This window comes from Pelophylax lessonae (assembly GCF_965119305.1).
Source record: "Pelophylax lessonae genome assembly, chromosome: 1".
In the NCBI taxonomy this organism is placed as follows: Eukaryota; Metazoa; Chordata; class Amphibia; order Anura; family Ranidae; genus Pelophylax; species Pelophylax lessonae.
Genome location: NC_138768.1, coordinates 72,217,520 through 72,238,360, shown reverse-complemented (window position 1 = coordinate 72,238,360; position 20,841 = coordinate 72,217,520). Strand labels below are relative to the sequence as shown.

Below are 20,841 nucleotides of genomic sequence, written 5' to 3'. Positions count from 1 at the left end.
AACGACCGAACACGGATTTTTACCCGAACATACAGTAAAGTGTCCGTGTCCGTGTTCGGGTACAAAAAATCCAATTATTCGGTACGAACACGAATAATACAGTCCGTGTTCGCTCAACACTACTTATATACTCTGTTCCAAAAAAGTGAGGCTTTAATACTACTTTATTTTTGTATGATTTTTTGCTTGTGAATGTATGCAAAAACAGACAAAACTGATTTCCCACTAGGGGGATTTTCTTTCACTTCCTGAACTAGAAATACATTACAACAGGAAGTGAGGCAATCTCTCCAAAGGTAGAGGAAAATTCCCCAACTTTGGAGAGACTGACAATGGTCACCAGAGTAATTTGCCCTCACTTGAATATTTAAGCTGCCCATACATAGATCGAAAGTCAAACGGTTCAGCAGGGAGCAGCCTAATTTCAATCCATGTATGGGTACTGTGGTTGAACAGAAGCCGATTTACTGATCAATTTCTGTACAACCGCCCTGTTAAACAATTTCCACTTGAGTCACCCCGCTGTCAGAATTCAATGACACAGCTGGGAAGATTCCCCCAAAACACCTCAAAAGTGTGGATGAGGAAATAGAGCCAGCTTTTTTTATTCAACCCTCCGGTTGAGCGAAAAAACAAAACAAAAAACTGACTTATCTGTGGCCAGCTCTATACTGAAGTCCAACATTTTGGATCACGCATTATTTTGTTTCAGTCATAATGGTTATCAAGACAGACAGAGAGGGTAAAATACCCAGCAGGGACACAAACAGCATTAAAAAAAAAAAACTCAAAAAGGTTTCAACCCTTCAAGGGTTCTAACTCCTCGCTCATGGTGGCCAGGCTTAGCAGTCAACGGATATGCCTGAGCCATGTTTCCCATCTCCTGGTTCACTGAAACTGCCAAATTTTAGTGTAGCGCTACCCCCTAAGGAGCTGCTGAGTTTTGGGTCCCCCTACAGTCTGCACAGCCAGGCAACATTTTTCAACTTGCGTCCAGACACGAGAAACAGTCCATGGGCTTGGTTTTTAGTATTTATTAGGGATTTCAATCTGGATAGGGTAAAATGGGTTATGGGATGCCCAACTTGACTCAAAGAACAAAAAATCAGGACAATTTCCTTCTCTGGCACGCTGCAATCGACAGACACTTGACTGCATTCCCTCCGGAAAAGTGACAGTCTTTAGCAGAGTGATCCCCTCCTAGGTGTTTGGTGTCCCCCTGAGTGGATTTTTCAGCAAAGCCTCACTTTATAGGAGCTCTTGCCCCCTTAATAAAAGGATACCAGCCCGTCTGGCTACTAGTTCTGATCCTAAGGCAAGGGATTGGGTAAGCAATAAACTGTCCCCTGAAGACTTGCCAAGAACTTCTCCCTTATAGGCCCTGGGGGTGTAGAGGTACTTACACTGTCCTTGCCCTGCAGCTATGGATAGAACTTTAATACTACTTTATTTTTGTATGATTTTTTGCTTGTGAATGTATGCAAAAACAGACAAAACTGATTTCCCACTAGGGGGATTTTCTTTCACTTCCTGAACTAGAAATACATTACAACAGGAAGTGAGGCAATCTCTCCAAAGGTAGAGGAAAATTCCCCAACTTTGGAGAGACTGACAATGGTCACCAGAGTAATTTGCCCTCACTTGAATATTTAAGCTGCCCATACATAGATCGAAAGTCAAACGGTTCAGCAGGGAGCAGCCTAATTTCAATCCATGTATGGGTACTGTGGTTGAACAGAAGCCGATTTACTGATCAATTTCTGTACAACCGCCCTGTTAAACAATTTCCACTTGAGTCACCCCGCTGTCAGAATTCAATGACACAGCTGGGAAGATTCCCCCAAAACACCACCTATCACCTTCGCCTTTCCCATTGTACTATAGCTTCCATCAATAAAGAACCCTCTATGAATAGGAGACAGGCAGGTGAATGAAAGGACCACCTCCTGCACTCAGAGTGCTTTTCATTTATGGAAGCTATGATACAGCTTCTATGAATGGAGGAGGGGAGCAGAACAGGTGGGCATATTTTGCATTCTTGACAAGTGCCTAGGACAGGTCCGGCTGTTCTTATTAACCCCCGCAGCACCAGAAAATTACTGTTGTGGAGTATGGGGGGCAGAGCACAGAATATTTCAACAGTGTCTAAATGGTTAGCACTCCCACCTGGCAGCACTAGGATCATTGGTTTAAATCCCAACCATGGCACAACCTGCCTGGAGTTCATGTTCTCCCTGTGCCTGCATAGGTTTCCTCCCACGCTCCAAGGTCAAATTGGTAAACTAATGTAGCACTGCCCCCATAAAGACTGCCAGATTTCACATTTTTGGGTCCCCCTGAATTACCAGCATACAAAAAGGACAGTTTCAAGTACTTACTTTCTCCTTCCTTGACTCGCTTCAATAATCAGTCCAGGGGTATTTTTGTTGTTTTGTGTTTATTATAAATTAGGGATAGGGGAAGGGAATAGTGGGATACTCCAAATTAACTATGCACAATGGTTGAGGACTCCTATCTTCGGGTACAGCCAGGCTGTTGAATCACCTTGCCACTATGAGTGATTTTGGGTTAAGTCTCTTTCCTCTTGAAAAGATGACTTTGTTAACTAGCAATTATCTTCAGGACACCCTCACTAGCATCCCCTTTCCTTTCACTGCTGACACCCATCCGCTGACTATCCTACATGTGGGGTGCCCCCCCCCGGTCAGTCCCCTTGACACGAGTCCCTGTACTCACGATACTGCGGTCCCAGGGTCTCCAGTGTCTCCCCCTCAGTCAGCTCTCCTGGACCTCTGGGTTCAGCTCCTCTCATCCATTCCTCAGGCCCTCAGGATGACCTCCTGCGTCCGCATGCCACTGCTACAGAGGACGAGGCAGCCGCCCCCCTCCCTCCGGAACTCTGCTCTCCAGCCAAAGACCCTGCAGCACATGTGCTCCTGGCTTTTAAAAAAGTATCTCCAAATGCACTGAGGCGACCTGCCCACTGCCAATCACCAGGACTGTATCACAGCCTATGCATCTATTTGTCAGGTTTCCTCCCATTGTACAACATACTTCCCTATTGGGCCAGTGTGAAACACTTCTCTATAAACAATGAATTGCATACTGAGCACATTGAGCAGACCTTTCTAACAGATCCTGCTCTCTGGTAGGCAGAGAACAATATAGATTTACCTGCAGCCCCTCTGGTAAGCAGACAGGGCTCAAAATTATAGATTCTCACTAGCACCTACCTAGGAGGGTGCTACACTAAGTTTTAAATATGCCTTACAGAACAAGCAAGAAAGCTCTCCTCCCTCCTGTATCATATATTTGCCCAGTTGGCTAAAGCCAATTATAAATGAAAAATGTTTTTCTTCTTGTTTGGATTGTGCTTTGCAAACCTCTGAAAATGAAGAATTCCTTGTAGTTATTATGAATATGTCTGCAGAATTTTTAAGGCTAATGTCAATATGTCCTCCTCCGTATCTCTACTTCCCAGTCTCACAATGGTGAAATAATCTACAGAAGTCGATGTGTGGTTTCCCAGTGTTTCTGTCATCTGCTCTTGTATTTTTCTAGTTCCCCTGTTACCTGCGCTACAAAGCTCCGCAGAACATGAAATACACCAATCCATGTTTGTTATTGAGAGAAATGAGCAGTTTTCTAAAGAACGGTCTCCGGGCTCTCAGTAATATGGATTGATTTATTTGTGTCTTCCGTAATCCACTCCAACAAAGGAAAGTCTGCCAAATAATTTTCTGCTTTTCACTTAAAATCCTTCAAACTGTACTTCTATATTGCGTTATGTTAGATTTGCTTATTACTATGAATACAAAATTAGGTAAAAGCTTTGGCAGCGATTAAGTACAGAACACTGCTGAGTTCCTATCCAAAACTCCCACAGAATACTTCTTCCAAATGGGAGCATTTAAAATAAATGAGACCGTTTAACATTATATAACTGGTACACAGGTCACTGTTAAAAATTATCATTCCAACACCGCCATACATTTTTAGGCTGCTGTGGGAGGGCTACCAGGGAAAGACTGCCTTTGATATCCAGATGGAAGCATATACAGTTGAAGCGCCCCTCTAGCCTGAGGCAGGGAAAACATGCCTCCAACACAAGGAGATGGCTATTATTACCCCAGGTGGATCCATGGCCACAGTGGAGATAATCACCATTATGGGCGCCAGTCACTTTTGTCTATTTTTTAAGTTTTTTGTTCCAAGTCACAGAGAGGGAGAGTTAGGATATATGTTTCCTCCAGCAACAGGACTCCAGACTCCGCCATACTTCTCCACTTTCCAAAGGAGTGCCAGGATCTTCAGGATGAACACCATACTCTCTCCAGTAGGACCTCCATCCTCTAGCTTTCCACCTAGAGGATGGAAGTCCACAGACACGGCAGCTTGAGAACTCTGAATCCTGGCCCCAACCAGGCTCTGGCCTACTCAGCACAAACAATTGCACACACCAATTAACAATGTATATATCAGCGCACAGAGAAGAAATGTTTTTCAATTTAAATATATCCCCCTGCCTTTTATAATAATATGTAAGCATATACAGTTGCAGCGCCCCTCCTGGCTGTGGGAAGGAAAAACATGCCTCCAACTCAGGGAGAGGGCTAGCAATACCCTGGGGTGGATCCATGGACACAGTGGAGATGGTCACCACAATTATAGGCGCCAGTCACTTTTGTCTAGTTTTCAAGTTTTATTGTTCTGACCCACAGGGCGGGAGGGTTAGGATATAGGTCTCCTCCAGCAACAGGACTCCAGACTCTGCCATACTTCTCCACTTTCCAAGGGAGTGCGAGGACCTTCAGAGCGGCTTGAGAATTCTGAGTTAGGCCCCAACCAGGCTCTGGCCTACTCAGCACAAACAATTGCACACACCAACCAATAATGTATATATCAGCGCACAGAGAAGAAATGTTTTTCAATTTATATATTTCACCTAAGCAGCTGGAAAAGCTCTGTTCACTCCTAATTCAAATCCAAAACCAGGGCTAAAATATATCAACCCAAGATCAAAGTCTGTAGGGTCTTATGAACGCTCACCAAATCTAATGACCCTATCAGTTATGGGTCAAGAAAGTCAATTAAATTAAACTAGTCAGGGAGTGACATCAGACGTGACCCAGAACCAGAAGTACCCCATTGGCCATAATGAATTTGGGCTTTATATGTTTTTTTTTTTATGCATGTAAACATATTGATATACAATAAATGTTTTGGAGATTTATATGCTGTGCTATGATCTGTTTTTGAATTAATTTTGCATGGTATTACTTACTATATTCTTGAGGAATTTTGGAGACAAGAGATTGGGGTAGTTATGGGATTATACTAAGCGTGCTTATACAGCCCTTACAACAGTGGGCATATAGTCCGGCTAATTCTTGTGGGAATGCAGGGAGCTGTGGAGGTTGAATACATGCAATGTTGTTGCTTTCTTTATGCACTAATTTTTTTCTTAAAATGCGAGCATTATTATTTATGGAATGTTGTGAACTTTGATTGGAAAAGTACAGATAAAGAATATGTGATATGTCAGCTAAAATTTTTAAGTTTCGTAAGAGTAGATGAGACAAAGGGGAGTTAATAGCACTGAAAGCACTGGGTGATTTTTGGCACTAATACATTTACATAGCGTGAGCGCAACAATATTTGGTTGATGATCGTAATGCTATTGAAGCATGCTGAACTATATATATACTATATAGAAACTATATATATATATATATATATATATATATATATATATATATATATATAAATTGTTGGTGTTGTTTTTGCCAAAGCTAATAACATTGTACAGATTTTCTGTGATTGGCTCTCTCTGTTCCATATGATCCCGGTGAACAATCACAGCAAGTAACACAATAGTACACAATAAATGGCTATAAATGGAAGCCACTAATTGTGTACAAGTGCCATGTGATATGCTGGGATTAGTGACAGCGATCATATGGTAGTGGCAGTGGCTCCTTACACTAATCTGTGATCTGCTGTGTCTGGTGGACACAGCAGATGACAGATCGTAAAGCCCCTGGGGCATTCTGGGAGGGCATCATATGGTGTACACCCAGAATAAGAGCAGTTATTGTACATGGTTTTGGAATGGAATGGCCTTTCGCAACCTTTTTTCCCTTGGAGAAATCATTTTCAAGTCACAGAGAATCTCTACTAAAAACAATTATTCTGGAGACAGTGGGTAAAATGCTCCTTACAATGGTGGTTAATGGGAAAAAAATGATGTTCTAATACCTGTTAACAGGCTGCAATTTATAGCGCGTAAAACAATTGCATTAAAGTTGTTGTCTTCTGGGCTCCCTATACATGAGGAATGGCAGCCATTGTTTTTGTGTTTTGTTTTACCAACATAAAAAAAAACTTTTCAATAAAAATGATTGGAAAAAAAAAAGATCATTGGTGTCATGCCGCTGATTCTGCCAAATGGAACTCTAAAGAAACCTTCAAATGGGAGTTCAAACAATCATAGCTCAAGAAACCCCTTGCATTCTCTTGAGAACTGTGGGATTCCTCAACCCTGGTTAAGAATGGCTAATATAATGTATAAGGGGTTGTTGTACTGGTATCCACTTGGTATTGATACAGGAACAGTGGAGATACCAGGACAATAGGTAGAACAGGAGAAACAGACCTGCCATCGATCTCTCCTTATGCGTTACCACTACAATAAACAGATGTGTGGGAAAAGAATTATAAGTCAGGATAACCTTGGCTTTCTCATCATATGGACATCATGAGTTACAGTAGCAAGACATATTTTATTTACTATAGGAGCAAGAGACTATTTGTGTGTAAAAGAATAATCTAGTTTATTCAGTGTAGTACATGAATTTTCCATCGCTGCAGGATAATTAGATTTATTATTGTCACTGGTTATCTGCTACTAGATGCACATCTTCACTTTAATTTTATTAGGGTTGTAATTATACTCGCATTGCCCCGAAGACCGAAGTAAAATCATTCAGTAGACTAAAGATGTTTTTGCTAAGGTCAGAAAGTCCATGCTACTTACATTTTAAGTTGTGTTTCATGAAAATTTTACATTGAGACGTATTAGGCAGGGATTTTGCAATGTTTTTATGCAGGACTGCAGCCTCTTGACAGGATCCCTCTTTCACATCTGCAGGGAGAGTAAATAAATATTAAATTCATCTGAAATGATTAGAGGAGTGTATGGATAACATTGCAGGGAGGCTTTAATGTCAGTGTTAAAAATGAAAAAAAATTAACTCCCCTCCTATTTCATTTTTTTTTTTTTTTTATTCAGGGGTATTTAGGGGAAGGGGCCCTTACTAATCAAGCAGCGTGCACGGTCCGATTTAATCTACAAGGTCTGATTTGCCAATTTGCACACCTCTCAAGATACATAAATAAACATGTTTATATAGTTCAGGCAAATCCAGACACAATCAACTTACCTAGATGCACCCTTTTCGTCAATACATATTTGATTTGGGAGTAGGAGTTGCATACTGATAAATGGCCAATAAGGCATTTAAGGTTTAAAATCCTAATTTTAGCCCTGCCTATGAGATGCAAAATGTGCGTGTGATGTGTAAGCACACAGGAGCATGCACTGTAGGTCCTCTATGTTGAAGCTGATGTCCAGGCTGCATGTTAACTTCCACCCACCTTTAAAGAAGAATTACAGCCAAAGCTTGTTTGGCTGTACTTCTGTGGATCACAGGAGTGCAGTTTCTTCTGCACTCCTGTGACCCGTTTTCAGCAGACAGCGAGCTGAAGTCCACTCTCAGCTGACGTCACAAACCTGGTCGTGATCTTCCCAGAACCCTGGTCTGGCACCTGGCGCAGCCTCTGAGAGCCTGGGCCAGCCAATCCAGCCCCCTCCACAGCCCACCGCTTCAATAAACTTGAAGGGGGGGCAGAGCAGACAGCGGTGCCTGAGAGTCACCACCAATCAGTGGTGTTTGATCACTCAGTTCTCAGTCTTAGAGCAGGCAGGGGGGGGGGGGTTTCGTTTCAGGGATGCTGCATTCACCTAGGTAAGTCTTATTCTTAAAAAAAATAAAAAATCATAATTTCTCTTTTACCCTTCCAATGAGTTCAGTAAAAAAATATAACAGTCCCATTTACTCAACTAAAACCATGGCCACAACATGTGTCTCAGAAGGGCCCTTACATTTCTATCTTCTGGACTTTAGAAGGCCTTTCATGTGCCAGGCCCCTGCTTTTTGCAAAGTGGAAATTGGTTTCCATTGGCTTTCAAACAGGGACTGGCCATCTAACAAGCAGCATTAGATACTGCATGCAGACTTTACTGGAACTTTACTCATGTGTACCACCATAAAGACTGGGCCCCAGCTAATGAACTAAGGCTAAAGACTGCTCACTCAGATAGCTGCTTTACAATAACTTTGCCCATTTTCCAAAGTAGGACGTACCTCTTTAGGGAGTTTTATATTTCATTACTGCTATTCATATAGAGTGAAAATAGCCTTCTGCTTACAGAGAAGTTATTGCAGTTTTGTTTATCATTGCTGTTCTAGTTTTCTAATGTCATTAATTGTTGCTGATTTTGTGGTATACCAGGTTTATTCTAATTTAGCTGCAAAGAACTTGATTATTTTATTTACCACTAACCAGTCTGATGTTTGCTTTTTGATACGGAACCTTAGTTGTAGGCAGGGTATCTATATATATATTTATGTGCTTCCAGTAAAAGTGCAGTATCCATTCACTTAACCTGGTGTGTCAGAGGGGCTGAGTTTGTTCAGAGTTGAGGCAAAAGAACAGAGAACGCAATCTACCAAACAGCTCCTGTAGGGGTAGCACTACACCTTTTTCAAGCTGAAGTTTATTCTTTTTAGTTTTGGCTTTCCCTGGTTCCTTTCACCTTCTCATCAACATATCAGTTACATTTTACATAAAACCTTTCTGTATTCATGACATGCCTTATTTTAGACCCAGTGATATCATCACTGGGTCTCCATGCTTCTCTGTGCACTGTTGGCAGATCATAGTTGGTGGGAGGGGACTGCAGCTACCTAAAACCATGACTGCATCCGATCTTGGTACTCTTCTAGAGAGTCCTTTATGCCAATGCAAGCAATAGGTTGGTTCTTGGGAGGAGTTCTGTAAATATTAAAATAGGTAGTTGTCAGTCTGAAAGAGCACACCTATGAAGACTGTATTTGCATGCAGACTGCCCTCTGTAGCGCCCACATGTGATGCTAAACCTCTGTCATTGAAAGAACTAAAATCCAGGGAAGGATAGGACTTGATGATGTCCCACAGCTAGGAAATAAGGCGGGCTCTGTCTGACTTGCTGCAGCTTTTAATGCACACTGTGAGAAGCTCACAGTGTACAGTGAAATCAGAGTAAGTAATTTCAGTACATGAGAAGAGCCTGTACAACTGTGAAATACTGAATAAGTGGCTAGAGCAGGGGTGTCAAACTCAATTTCATTGCAGGCTACATTGGCATTCTGGTTGCCCTGAAAGGGCCAGTTGTATCTGTAAAACTAGATGTCCCGAGCACCCCCCTCCTACATCAGACATCAAGAGCCCCCCTCCCCCCACCATCATAATTCAAGACTCCAGAGCACCCCCCTCCTACATCAGACACCAAGAGCCCCCCCCCCCCCACCATCAGAAGTCAAGAGTCCAGAGCACCCCCCTCCTACATCAGACATCAAGAGCCCCCCCGCAATCAGAAGTCAAGTGTCCAGAGCACCCCCTCTTACATCAGACATCAGGAGCCCCCCCACCATCAGAAGTCAGGAGTCCCTCACCCTCCCTTACATCACAGTACACCCCCCCCCCTACCTTGTGCTGCTGCTGGAAAAAAGCAGGAAGCGGGACTGTGAAAGAAAGTGCAGGGTCTGGAGAAGGACCAGATGAGGGCTGAAATCAGCTGCCAGAATCTGCTGAATGTGGAGACCAAGAGGAGGCGGAGATGAGGGGGTGTTGTGGCTGCACGGAGAAGCACAGGATCTGACAGAGGAGTTCTGTCCTCCTCTCTGCTGTTGTGAACCACGGTCTGGAGGAGGACCAGAAGAGAGCTGGAATCAGCTGCCAGAACCTGCTGAATGCTGAGACAAGGTGGGGATAGAGATCAGTGGGGTGCCACGGGTGCAGGAGAGGTGCAAGGACCACATGAAATAGCCTGGTGGGCCACATTCGGTCCATGGCCATGGGGTTGGACACATGTGGGCTAGAGTCTAGCTTTACCTGTTGTTCATAGATTATTCAGAAATAAACATTGTATCTTTGTTTTATTACGAATAAAACAAAAACACAGACATAACAGACATACTAAAATAACTTCCTTGCACTCAGATGACAGCACTGAAATCAATGAGTGTTTGGAATGTACGGACTGTATAAATAGCTCTCCTCCTGTATTGCTTCATACTGTTTCCACAGAAACTTGGATTTTGGATAAATTTAATTTGGAGATGCAATATTACCATTTTATACGCTGCTGTTTAAAACAATATTTTAATCCAAACTATTTTTTGAGAAAGTCTAAACCTATTATAACCAAACTATCTGCAATTTTGTAAGAGAAGGGAGGGGAGAAAACAAGAGAAACCTAATTTAATGGGTGAAGGCCTTCTTTAAAGTGTACCTGTGCCCAGACTATGTACATTAATAGCTTCAAGTGATTGTATAGTCTCGTTTTTAAAAAAAAAATAACAAACGTGTTATGCTTATCTCCTCTGTGCAGTTGGTTTTGCACAGGGCAGCCACACTTCTTCCTTCTTCGCTGCTCCTGGCCCCTCCCTCCTGCTAAGTGCCCACACAGCAAACAGCTTGCTATGGGGGCATCCAAGCCGAGTTGCAGCTCTGTGTATCCATTCAGACATGAAGCTGCCTTTCGGCCCCGCCCCCTGTCTCTCCCGATTGGCCAACTGACTTTGACTGGCACTGCATTACTTTACTGAAAATTGCGCGGTCGTGCAAGACTGTACCCAAATAAAATTTCCTTTTCCCCCACAAATATAGCTTTCTTTTGGTGGTATTTGATCACTTCTGCAGTTTTTATTTTTTGCGCTATAAACAAAAAAGCGAAAATTTTGAAAAAAAAAAAAAAATATTTTTTTACTTCCTGCTATAAAACACATCCAATAAAAAATGTAAAAAAAATCAAATCAAATTTCCTTATCAATTTAGGTCAATATGTATTCTGCTACATATTTTTTTGTAAAAAAAATCCCACTAAGCATTTATTGATTGATTTGCGCAAATGTTATAGCGTCTACAAACTATGGGATATATTTAGAGAAATTTGTATTTATTTTTTTTTTTTTATTAGTAATGGCGGCATTCAGCAACTTTTAGTGGGACTGAGATATTGCGGCAGACAAATCAGACTCTGATGCTTTTTTTGGAAACAGTGAAAGCATTACAGTGATCAGTGCTAAAAACAACAAAAAAAAACAAAAAAAACGGTATTAATGACACTGGCAGGGAAGGGGGTTAACATCAGGGGCGATCAAGGTTTAAATGTGTACTTAGGGAGTGCTTGCTAACTGTGTGGGGAAGGTGCTTGTACTGTGGGAAGGCAGAGATCCATGTTCCTGTTAGCAGAAACACAAGATCACTGCCTTCCCTTGTCACAGAATGGCGATCTGCCTTGTTTACGTAGGCAGATCGCTGTTCTGCCTGTGCCTTGAACAATTGGCGGGTCGCTGATTGGCTCCCGCTGTGTCCAGTCTCAGCGGGAGCGGGTCGCCAACAGCATGTGTGCGTGCCCTCAGACCCCAAAGTGCAGGGGTGCAATTGTGCAATTGTTGTGCCCCCTCGAGCTCCCTAAACACTTACCTGACTCCTCTCCAAAACCAGCGCTATGCCTGGCTGCAGCTTTCTCTTTCTCTCTTTTTAGTCTCACGGGTGACACAGGTAGCAGTGGTAACCATTGGTTCCTACTACAGTCAGTCAAACCCTATCAGAAGGGATCAGGGAGCAGAAGCGGAGCCGAGCCATGCTCTGTGTGTCTATGGACGCACAAGATAAGGCTCGGAAGTGCACCCGCACTCCTGCCCCATAGTATGTGCGGGAGGAGGAGCAAACAGCGCAGGGGCCGCTCTGTGCAATACTGTTGCACGTAGCAGGTAAGTATAAACCTCTTTTTTATTTTAAATAAAAAATAAAAGAAGGCTATAGAATCACTTTAAAATGTTCTAATTTTCCTAGGAAGCGGTAACAGGGCTTTAAACCAGCCATTCCTGACCTCTGTAGCTGCTTGTACTGTGGAGTATTTCATTCTCAAAGATTCCTATAGCTCACAATTAAACTCAGGTTTTAGTCAGGTTTTAACAGTTTAGAAATACCCATTGTGTACTTACTGTTGGCCAGCAGGTTGCAAAGATTCTGCTTCCATTAAAATAATAGGAAGAAGCTTGCAGAGCCTCTGCTGTAAACCTTGAAGATGCATACAAAAGCCTATAGCCATACCTCCCAACTTGTTGAGATGGGAATGAGGGATACCTATTAGCAAAAGTTTGTAGACAAAGGACACACCCACATGCAAATTAGGAGGAAAAGGGGACAGAGGGACTTTGTTCCAAATCAGGGACAGTCCATCGAAATCAGGGACAGTCCATCGAAATCAGGGTCAGTCCATCGAAATCAAGGAACCCTTGGGCGCTATGCGCTATAGCTATAGAGGTGACAGAAAGCAGAACTAAACTCAATCAACAAATACTATTATTAATCCTTTTGCTGCTAGCATTAGTAAATAGATAGGAAGGTTTATTATATTTACTTGCTTTAAATATATAGATGTAGCATCCTCCTAGATAGGTGCTAGGTAGGGAGTATAGTTTGCTCTGCCTGCTTATCAGGAGAGCAGTAGGTAAAACCTAGTTGCTCTATCTGCTTAACAGGGGAGCAGGATTTCTAGTCAGGCCTGTTGCATGTGTCTATGTGTGATTCATCTGGGCTGAGGGAGTGTCCCCACTGTGTCCAATAGGGGAGCCTGCTTATCTGGATCAACTGTGGGTAAATGATAGTACATATGGAGGTATTCTACGTATGTGGTTTTCTGTGGTGGTTGAACTGGATAGACTTGTGTAATTTTTAGACCAGATTAAAGTGGTAGTAAAGTCCTTTTTTTTTACTTGTACCTACAGGTAAAGCTATACAAAGGCTTACCTGGAGGTACAGTGAATAGCCCCTAAACTTGCACTGTTTAGGAGATTTTCACACTGCATGCAGCCAGTGACAACACTGACGCAAATGCGCTCTGAAGGGACAGCATACCTGTGCTGAGATGTCATCATGGCTTGGCCAATCAGAGGGTCGGAGCACTTGAACCTGGAAGGAAGACTGAGTGAAGATGAAAGCCCTATCAGTGGTGCAATGCATACTAGCACATTATGCCATTGTCTTGCAGGGTTTAAAAAACAAAAAAGTGCGGTTTACTAACGCTGTATCTATGAAACTATATAACAATGTTAGGAGCGCATTGGATCAGTGGCTAGATTGTTGCATTTACTTAACAGATATAACAAACTTTCAATCACATATTTAACAGAGCAAAGGGAACCAATGAAAGTTCTTTGTCGAAGAATGAATAAACGTAAACGTCTATTTTCAATATCAGCGCTACAGCAGGTCACATTTTGTTCCTGACAATTTGATTTCCCTAGTATGTGCGAGAGATAAAATATACAAAGTATATTCCCGCGCCAAATGGAGAAACCTAAAGTTTCTAAATAAATACTGATGTAAAAAAAAAAAATATATATGTGATATGCAGCTGCTATAGTGAAAGTGCGATTGCTCAAATAAAATTGAAGTAATCAGTTTATATGTGATTACCTATAGCGCTTGCTTTAAAAGTAATCCCTAGTATGTGTGCTTGAAGCTGTGTAACGTTCTTTTTTGTATCATACCCTGCCTAATGGATAGAAGTAGCCTTCAAAGCATACAGATAAACTCCAGGCAGGTAATTGTTAAATGTATTACTAAGGCCCTGCTATATATGAACCCACTGAAGATTGATTGCCTGCTGTAAATATCATGTATGAACTCTCTATTCAGTTTGAGAGCCTCTTGGATGAACCAGTACATAACTCGTACTTATTTCTAAGGGAAGAATATGTACTTTCAATTTTTCCGGAAATAGCCAGTTAATTTAAAGAAATTCATATATTTTCCATGTAATGGCCTGTAGGCAGACAGGTAAGTAGACCAATAAAATACTTACAGTATGTGATCTGTTTTACTTGCCAAACGATTTGTCATTATGTTCAGCCAATCTTTTTATCCATAAGGAAATAAACATTTTTTATTAGTACACCTTGGTATAGTGAAAGTCTAGTCAAGGAACTCTAAACTTTCTTAATAAAGGGCCAGTTTATTGTCCTTCAAGCTTTAGCGGTGAGAGACTGTGGCCAGTGGGAGCAGAAAATACCCTGGTGTCAGTGGAAGTAAACAGTGCCCCATCTTTGGTTTTAGTGAGAGAAATAAATGCCCCATTAAAGGTATCAGTGAGAGGAAATATGCCTTAGCTGGTGTCTGTGGGGGGAGTGGTGGCCCATCATTGGTGTTTTTGGGAGGAATGGTGCCCCATTGTTAGTATCAGGAGGAGTAATAATGCTCTATTGTTGATATCAGTGGGAGGCATGGTGCCCCGTCATTGGTGTCAGTGGAAGGAATAGTGCCTCACAGCTAATGTCTGTGGGGGAATGGTACCGCATCATTGGTGTTTTTGGGAGGAATGGTGCCCCATCGTTGGTATCAGGAGGAGGAATTATGTCCCATTGTTGGTATCATTGGGAAGAATGGTGCCCCATTATTGATGTCTGTGGGATGAATGATGCCACGTCACTGGTGTCTGTGGGAGGAATGATGTCCCAACATTGGTGTCTGTGGGAAGAATGGTGCCCCATCATTGGTGTCTGTAGAAGGAATAGTGCCCCATTATTGGTGTCTGTAGGAGGAATGGTGCTCTATCATTGATATAATTGGATGAAATTGTACCCAAGGGCTAGATAAAGGGAAACACATGCCACATCCAACCCGCAGGCCACAGTTTGGAGACCAATGTGTAGTCTTTAATTCACATAAAGCAGAGTGATTGGCTGACACTCTATCTTGAGAAAGATATCTTGTGAGATATCAGCCTGTGATGCATATTGCTTTATGAATAATGAACACGTCTATGACTGTGTCATAAGCTCAGGTGTGTTTGTATCCTAGTCTGAATCTATCAGAATGCATGTGCTTCCAGTGTGGAGCACCTTAAAAGTTAGAGGTAGGGACTACAGATAACAGGGTACCTTGGCGGGGGCCTGTAGCTTACACATGTATTTGCAAATGTGTACACTGAATCAACAGTGCTACTACCCATATAAGAGCTCCTGCGTGCCCGATCCACAACCATTGTACTGAGTGCAAATATATTTCTGCATTTGCAAATGTGTGCAGATTAAACCCCTGTTTTAACGCATGCTGTTAGACAGGTCAGTTTGTTTGGTCGCAGATTGGTCAGTAAGTATCTTTTGATTTTTCCTTGGCCTTTTTTTAACATATGTTGGCTTCCAATGCTCCTTGCTGCAAAGCCCAGATATAGCTGGGGGCAGTGGCTAACTTTTTGTACTGATGATATATTGGTCAGGCAACACACTGAACCCTTTGCGGTCATAGTGCTATATGGTGGGTGTTCAGTGTGCCCCTGTACCTTTAATGAGGGGTGGGCTCCCTCCAACCCATCTGCCCTCTATCTGTCCACCAGAATGCATGTGCTTCCACTGTAAAGCCTCTTAAAAGTTAGAGGTAAGGACTACAGGTAACAGGGTGCCATGGCGGGGCCTGTAGCTTACGCATGTATTTTCAAATGTGTGCAGACTATATCCCCATTTTTAACGCATACTGTTAAACAGGTCAATTTGGATGGTCGTAGGCTGGTTCTTAAGTAGAGCTTAGCATTTTCCTTGGATTTTTCCTTGGTCTTTTTATGATGAATCCGGACAGGGCATTCCCCACCCCATAGCTCTTTGAAGTAGTCACTGATTTACAACTTTTCGCAATGTAAATTAATGCTAACATGTATATATGCTAAAACCAATGAAGACACTGACACCACAGATTGGTCCCAGTATAGCATGCGGGTGTTAAAGGCCCTATGGGACCTTACTCTCCTATATGAAGAAAACAATACTGATGAACTGATTGACCAATTAGATCTGGAAAAACAAAATCGAAGACATAGACAAATCTACTCAAAATTTGATTGCTATCTTTAAAAATCCCTCAACCAAATTCACTCCACTTAACACCAATTCAAGTGTGACTATCTTTTTAAAACAAATTCTTAGAGACACTCGCAAACTCACATGCAAACAAAAAGGCCCCCAAAATGTATCCAGTGAGGAAAACAAGGCTTTAGAATGACTACAAAATATTACGTCTATTGCTATAAAACCATCTGATAAAGGCGGAAATTTTGTCCTAATAAACAACTCCGCCTACAAATCTATGTGCCAAAAAATCTTAGACAACAAGGATTGGTACAGGCCTATATCTGTCAGACTCTTTGCAAAGTTTAATCAAGAATTCTACAATATTATAGATCAAGTGTATGCAGGGGGAACAATCACTAAGGAACTATATGATTTTGTCAGAACTAAACACCCCAACTTTTTATAGTCTTCCTAAAATTCATAAAAATCCCATTTGTCCAACTGGACGACCTATGATCTCCGGCCATGGCAATTTAACTGAAAACCTAAGTAGAATAATCAATATTTACTTACAACCACATGTTTTGGCATTAACTTCTTTTGTGAAGGACACTATTAATTGTTTGCGTATTATTGAAGAACTAACTATCCTGCAAGATTCTTTCCTTGTTACCATTGATGTGGAAGCCAGGTACAGTTCCATCCCACATTCCCGAGGTTTGGCAGCGGTACAGAGGGTTTTACTACAGGTGCCTCTACACGATAGGGTCCTGAATGAATTCATCCTCTGTGGATTGGATTACTTCCTCAACCACAATTTTTTCATGTTTTATGGTTCCCACTACCCCCAGGTGCAGGGTGTGGCGATGGGGACATGCTGTGCCCCATCCTACAATAACGTATACCTGGGGGAGTGGGAACGTTCTTTCCTCTCAGATGAGGATCTCGTGAAGTATATTTGCCACATATCCATATGGTTCAGATACATTGACGATCATCATCTTGGAGGGGCCAGATGACACTCTTATTGAATGCCTTCATTTAATGAACACAAATGACTGCAACCTGAAATTTACAATGTCTTATGACAAAACCAGTATTACATTCCTAGATGTTCAGGTCAAACAGGACCCTGATGGACGGCTTGTGGTTGCATTTTCCAGAGGCAGCCTAGGATGGACTGCCTTCCCGGCACAGTGGGGGGAATGTGGGCCACATCCCGCCTCTCCCTCCCGTATGCGAACCCTTCGGCTGCATTACACTTCTCGGCCGGCAGGGGTAGCACTTCCATGCAGGCGGCGTCTGGAGATCCCTTCTGGGCCTGATGAGCTGGCATGCACGCGTGAAATCAAGGGTGGGCGCACCTTGTCACCAAACCACGCATATTGTGGCGGAAGCGATGACAGTAGTCAGGGTCATGACTTCCAGAATGCCGGGGGGGGGGGACCATGCAGAGGCCGCCATAGATGTTCACCTTCATTCCACTATATCACTTTAGCACTCCCAATTATCACCCACTACAATAATAGTTCTTTAATTTCATCTTATTCCACTTTCCAATTTTCTTTTTCCTTTTTGATTTTTTTACGGACCTTGACCACCTCAGATGCACCACCTCGTCCAATACTTATTTCCTCTCATTCTTTCATACGGAATCACATATCCTTATTATAGGGAATGGGTTTGCAGGTGTGCCTCCCTTCCACCTCTTAGGATACCTGAAGCATGATCCTCCGCAAGCCAGCCCGCCTTTTAATTTTGCCCTGGGGTAACCCAAGGAATAATCTGGACCAAAAGTCTCTGGTAGCAGGACATTTCTCCATCCATTAGCAGTAAATATACCTACTATGTCCACATGGACATCCTTACATTGTTTATATGTTGTAATTCTAACATTGTAATGTATTCCATAGATAACACAATCACCCTGAAGAAGACCATGACTATATTGGGTCGAAACACATTGGGGTACTATTGTTTGGTAGTGCTATTGTAACAATTGAATGTTCTTGCTCTACCCTATTTTGTCATATTGGATGGTCATTTTTAAACATCGCCAGAGCTCATATTTTTTAATCCCATGTGGAATAACTTTTTAATGAATCGTTTATTAAAATAAACTAATATATTTTTATAACACGTTTGTTTCTATAGTCACTTGATGCTTAAAAACCCCTGGGGGAACTACTCCTATGTTGTATCACATGTTTGGGGTGTGTAGATTTTTTTTACCTTAATGTGTCGCAGTCCTGCTATAAGTTGCTGATCGCTGCCATTACTAGTATAAAAAAAATTATAGTATATATACTGTACCATAGTTTGTAGACACTATAATTTTTACGCAAACCAATCTATGTACGCTGCTTGAGATTTTTTTTACCAAAAATATGTAACAGAATACATATTGGCCTATTTTTATGAAAAAATTTGATTTTTTTTTTTTTTTTGAGATGTTTTATAGCAGAAAGTAAAAAAATATTGTGGTTTTTTTTCCAAATTTTCTGACTTTTTTTGTTTAGAGCGCAAAAAATAAAACGCAGTGGTGATGAAATACCACTAAAAGAAAGCTTTATTTGCAGGAAAAAAATTATAAAACTTTTATTTGGGTACAATGTTGCATGACTGCAATTGTCAAAGTAATGCAGTGCCATATTGCAATATATGGCCTGCTTATGAAGGGGGGGGGGGGAACTTCCAGAGGTTAAGTGGTTAAAAAAAATACATTGTGAAAAAAATGTTTACATTGTATTTATCAGTGAAATCTGAAAATAGTTTTCTAAATTGTCACATAATGGCCTATTCACTTTTTTCTTTTGCAGAACACCAAGCCAGGAATCTGCCTCCTGAATATGAACTGGTTGAGCCAGTCAAGGTGGACAAAAATGGAAACTTCTTGTCCTACACCGTGACTCATCATGAAACTCTAAACAGAAGAAAACGGGATTTGCAGTCAGTAATGGTGCACTACCGCATTTTACAGGGGACTAAGGATTTACTTTTTAACTTGTCTGTCAGTGAAGGATTTTTGGCAGATAACTATATCCTTGAAAGAAGAACTGGAAATAATAGTGGAATTAGGATTACCCCTCGATCAGGAGTCTTTTGTCACTTTACTGGAACAGTCCAACAGCGAGATGCGGGGAATGGATATGCAGCAATCAGCTCATGCAATGGTCTGGTAAGAACCATTCAGCTTTGTATTTATTAAAATCTGAAGCCTTACCTGATTATATTGTGCCTGCCCTGGTCCCTTCCGTAAAGGAAAATACATACAATGTAACTAGGGCATTGAAAATAGGGTTCTAAAGTAAACCTGTGCCCAGACTATTTACACCAACTGCTCCTCCTTCAACTCTCTAGCTATATGCATTGAGGTGAAATAGATCTTTAAATTCATAACAGTTTTAAATAATTGAATGTTATTAGTATGAGCACAAACATACTTTGTCAATGGTTACATGTCAGATGGGATCTTTGTTGGTACAACTGAACACTACATGACTTTGGCAGAAAGGATCAAGGCCCCAGAGGATGGGTCTGTTTGGCATACTCTGAGAGCAGCAGCGTGCAATCTGTCAAACTCCAGTGTCCTGACAGAACTAAGCTATAAGTTGTCCAGGGCTGCCAGACCTACAGAGCAGTGCAACTATCTCAGATGAGTTTACAAATCATTGTCAAGAGACTGTGATTGTAAGTTATGTATAGAGGTGTCAAAGATGGTCACTCCATGTAAGAGCAAAGAATGCATCTGGCATTACTGTAATGTATGTGTGCTCTGCAGAGGACATTATTTAGAAGGAAAGAGAAACGCTAGTCCAGTCTTTCTCAACTAGGGTTGCTCCAGAGGTTAGTAGGGGTTGCCTAAGCAATGACCAACATCTGCCTCTCAGATGAGTGACCATGAACAACAATATCCTTTTAGCCAGGGCTTGACAAATTTGCCTGAAATCTAGGAGCCAGCTAAAAAAGTTAGGAGCCAGTTTTTTTTTTTTTTTTAAACAACCAAGCTTTAGTTAATAAAACGGATACTAAATTTACACATAAATACGACTAGAACCCCACTCTCCTCTATAGCGCAATTGGATGGAAACAGACTGTCTCTTTCCATCCGCTGCCATCTGATCCGATCCACGGTCGGGATGGATAGAAAATAGAACAACCATCCGTCTGTTTTTGGCGGACAGGATCAGATGGCGGCAGATTACTGCTCCATAGAGGAGAATGAAGGGTCCGATCAGGTCTGCCTGAAAAACTGACAGGCGGACCTGATCAGACAGCCCGTGTGAAAGGGGCCTTCGGCTGTGGCATGGCGATGAGGGAAAAAAAAAAAAGATTATATATATATATATATATATATATATATATATATAATTTTTTTTAATAACAATAATTGAAAAAAAAAAGAAAAATACATTTTTTTATTTTTTTTTATAATTTAAAAAAAAAAGAAAAAAAATATTATTATTTATTTTTTTTAATTTAAAAAATAAATTAATAATAATAACCACGCTCCCTGTCCACTTACCTTTAAGCAAAGGTAACTAGATAGGGAGATAAAGCCTGCAAAAACTTCCCTCTCATTGCATTGAGAACAGGCAGTGGAAAGTCATTATTCCCGGCCACCACAAGAGGGCACCAGTTCCCCATTGGAAGCCTCTCACTC

The 20,841-nt window shown here is 41.6% G+C and overlaps 1 protein-coding gene across 2 annotated transcripts in view; it reads left to right on the top strand.

The window, feature by feature from the left end:
• ADAMTS12 (ADAM metallopeptidase with thrombospondin type 1 motif 12) overlaps positions 1-20,841 on the top strand; it is a 788,736-nt gene that overhangs the window by 43,372 nt on the left and 724,523 nt on the right. For both annotated transcript variants that reach the window (XM_082272461.1, XM_082272462.1), the window contains exon 2: positions 18,998-19,356. In XM_082272461.1, coding sequence (XP_082128587.1) covers positions 18,998-19,356 — 359 coding nt within the window. The remainder of the gene's footprint in view (positions 1-18,997; positions 19,357-20,841) is intronic.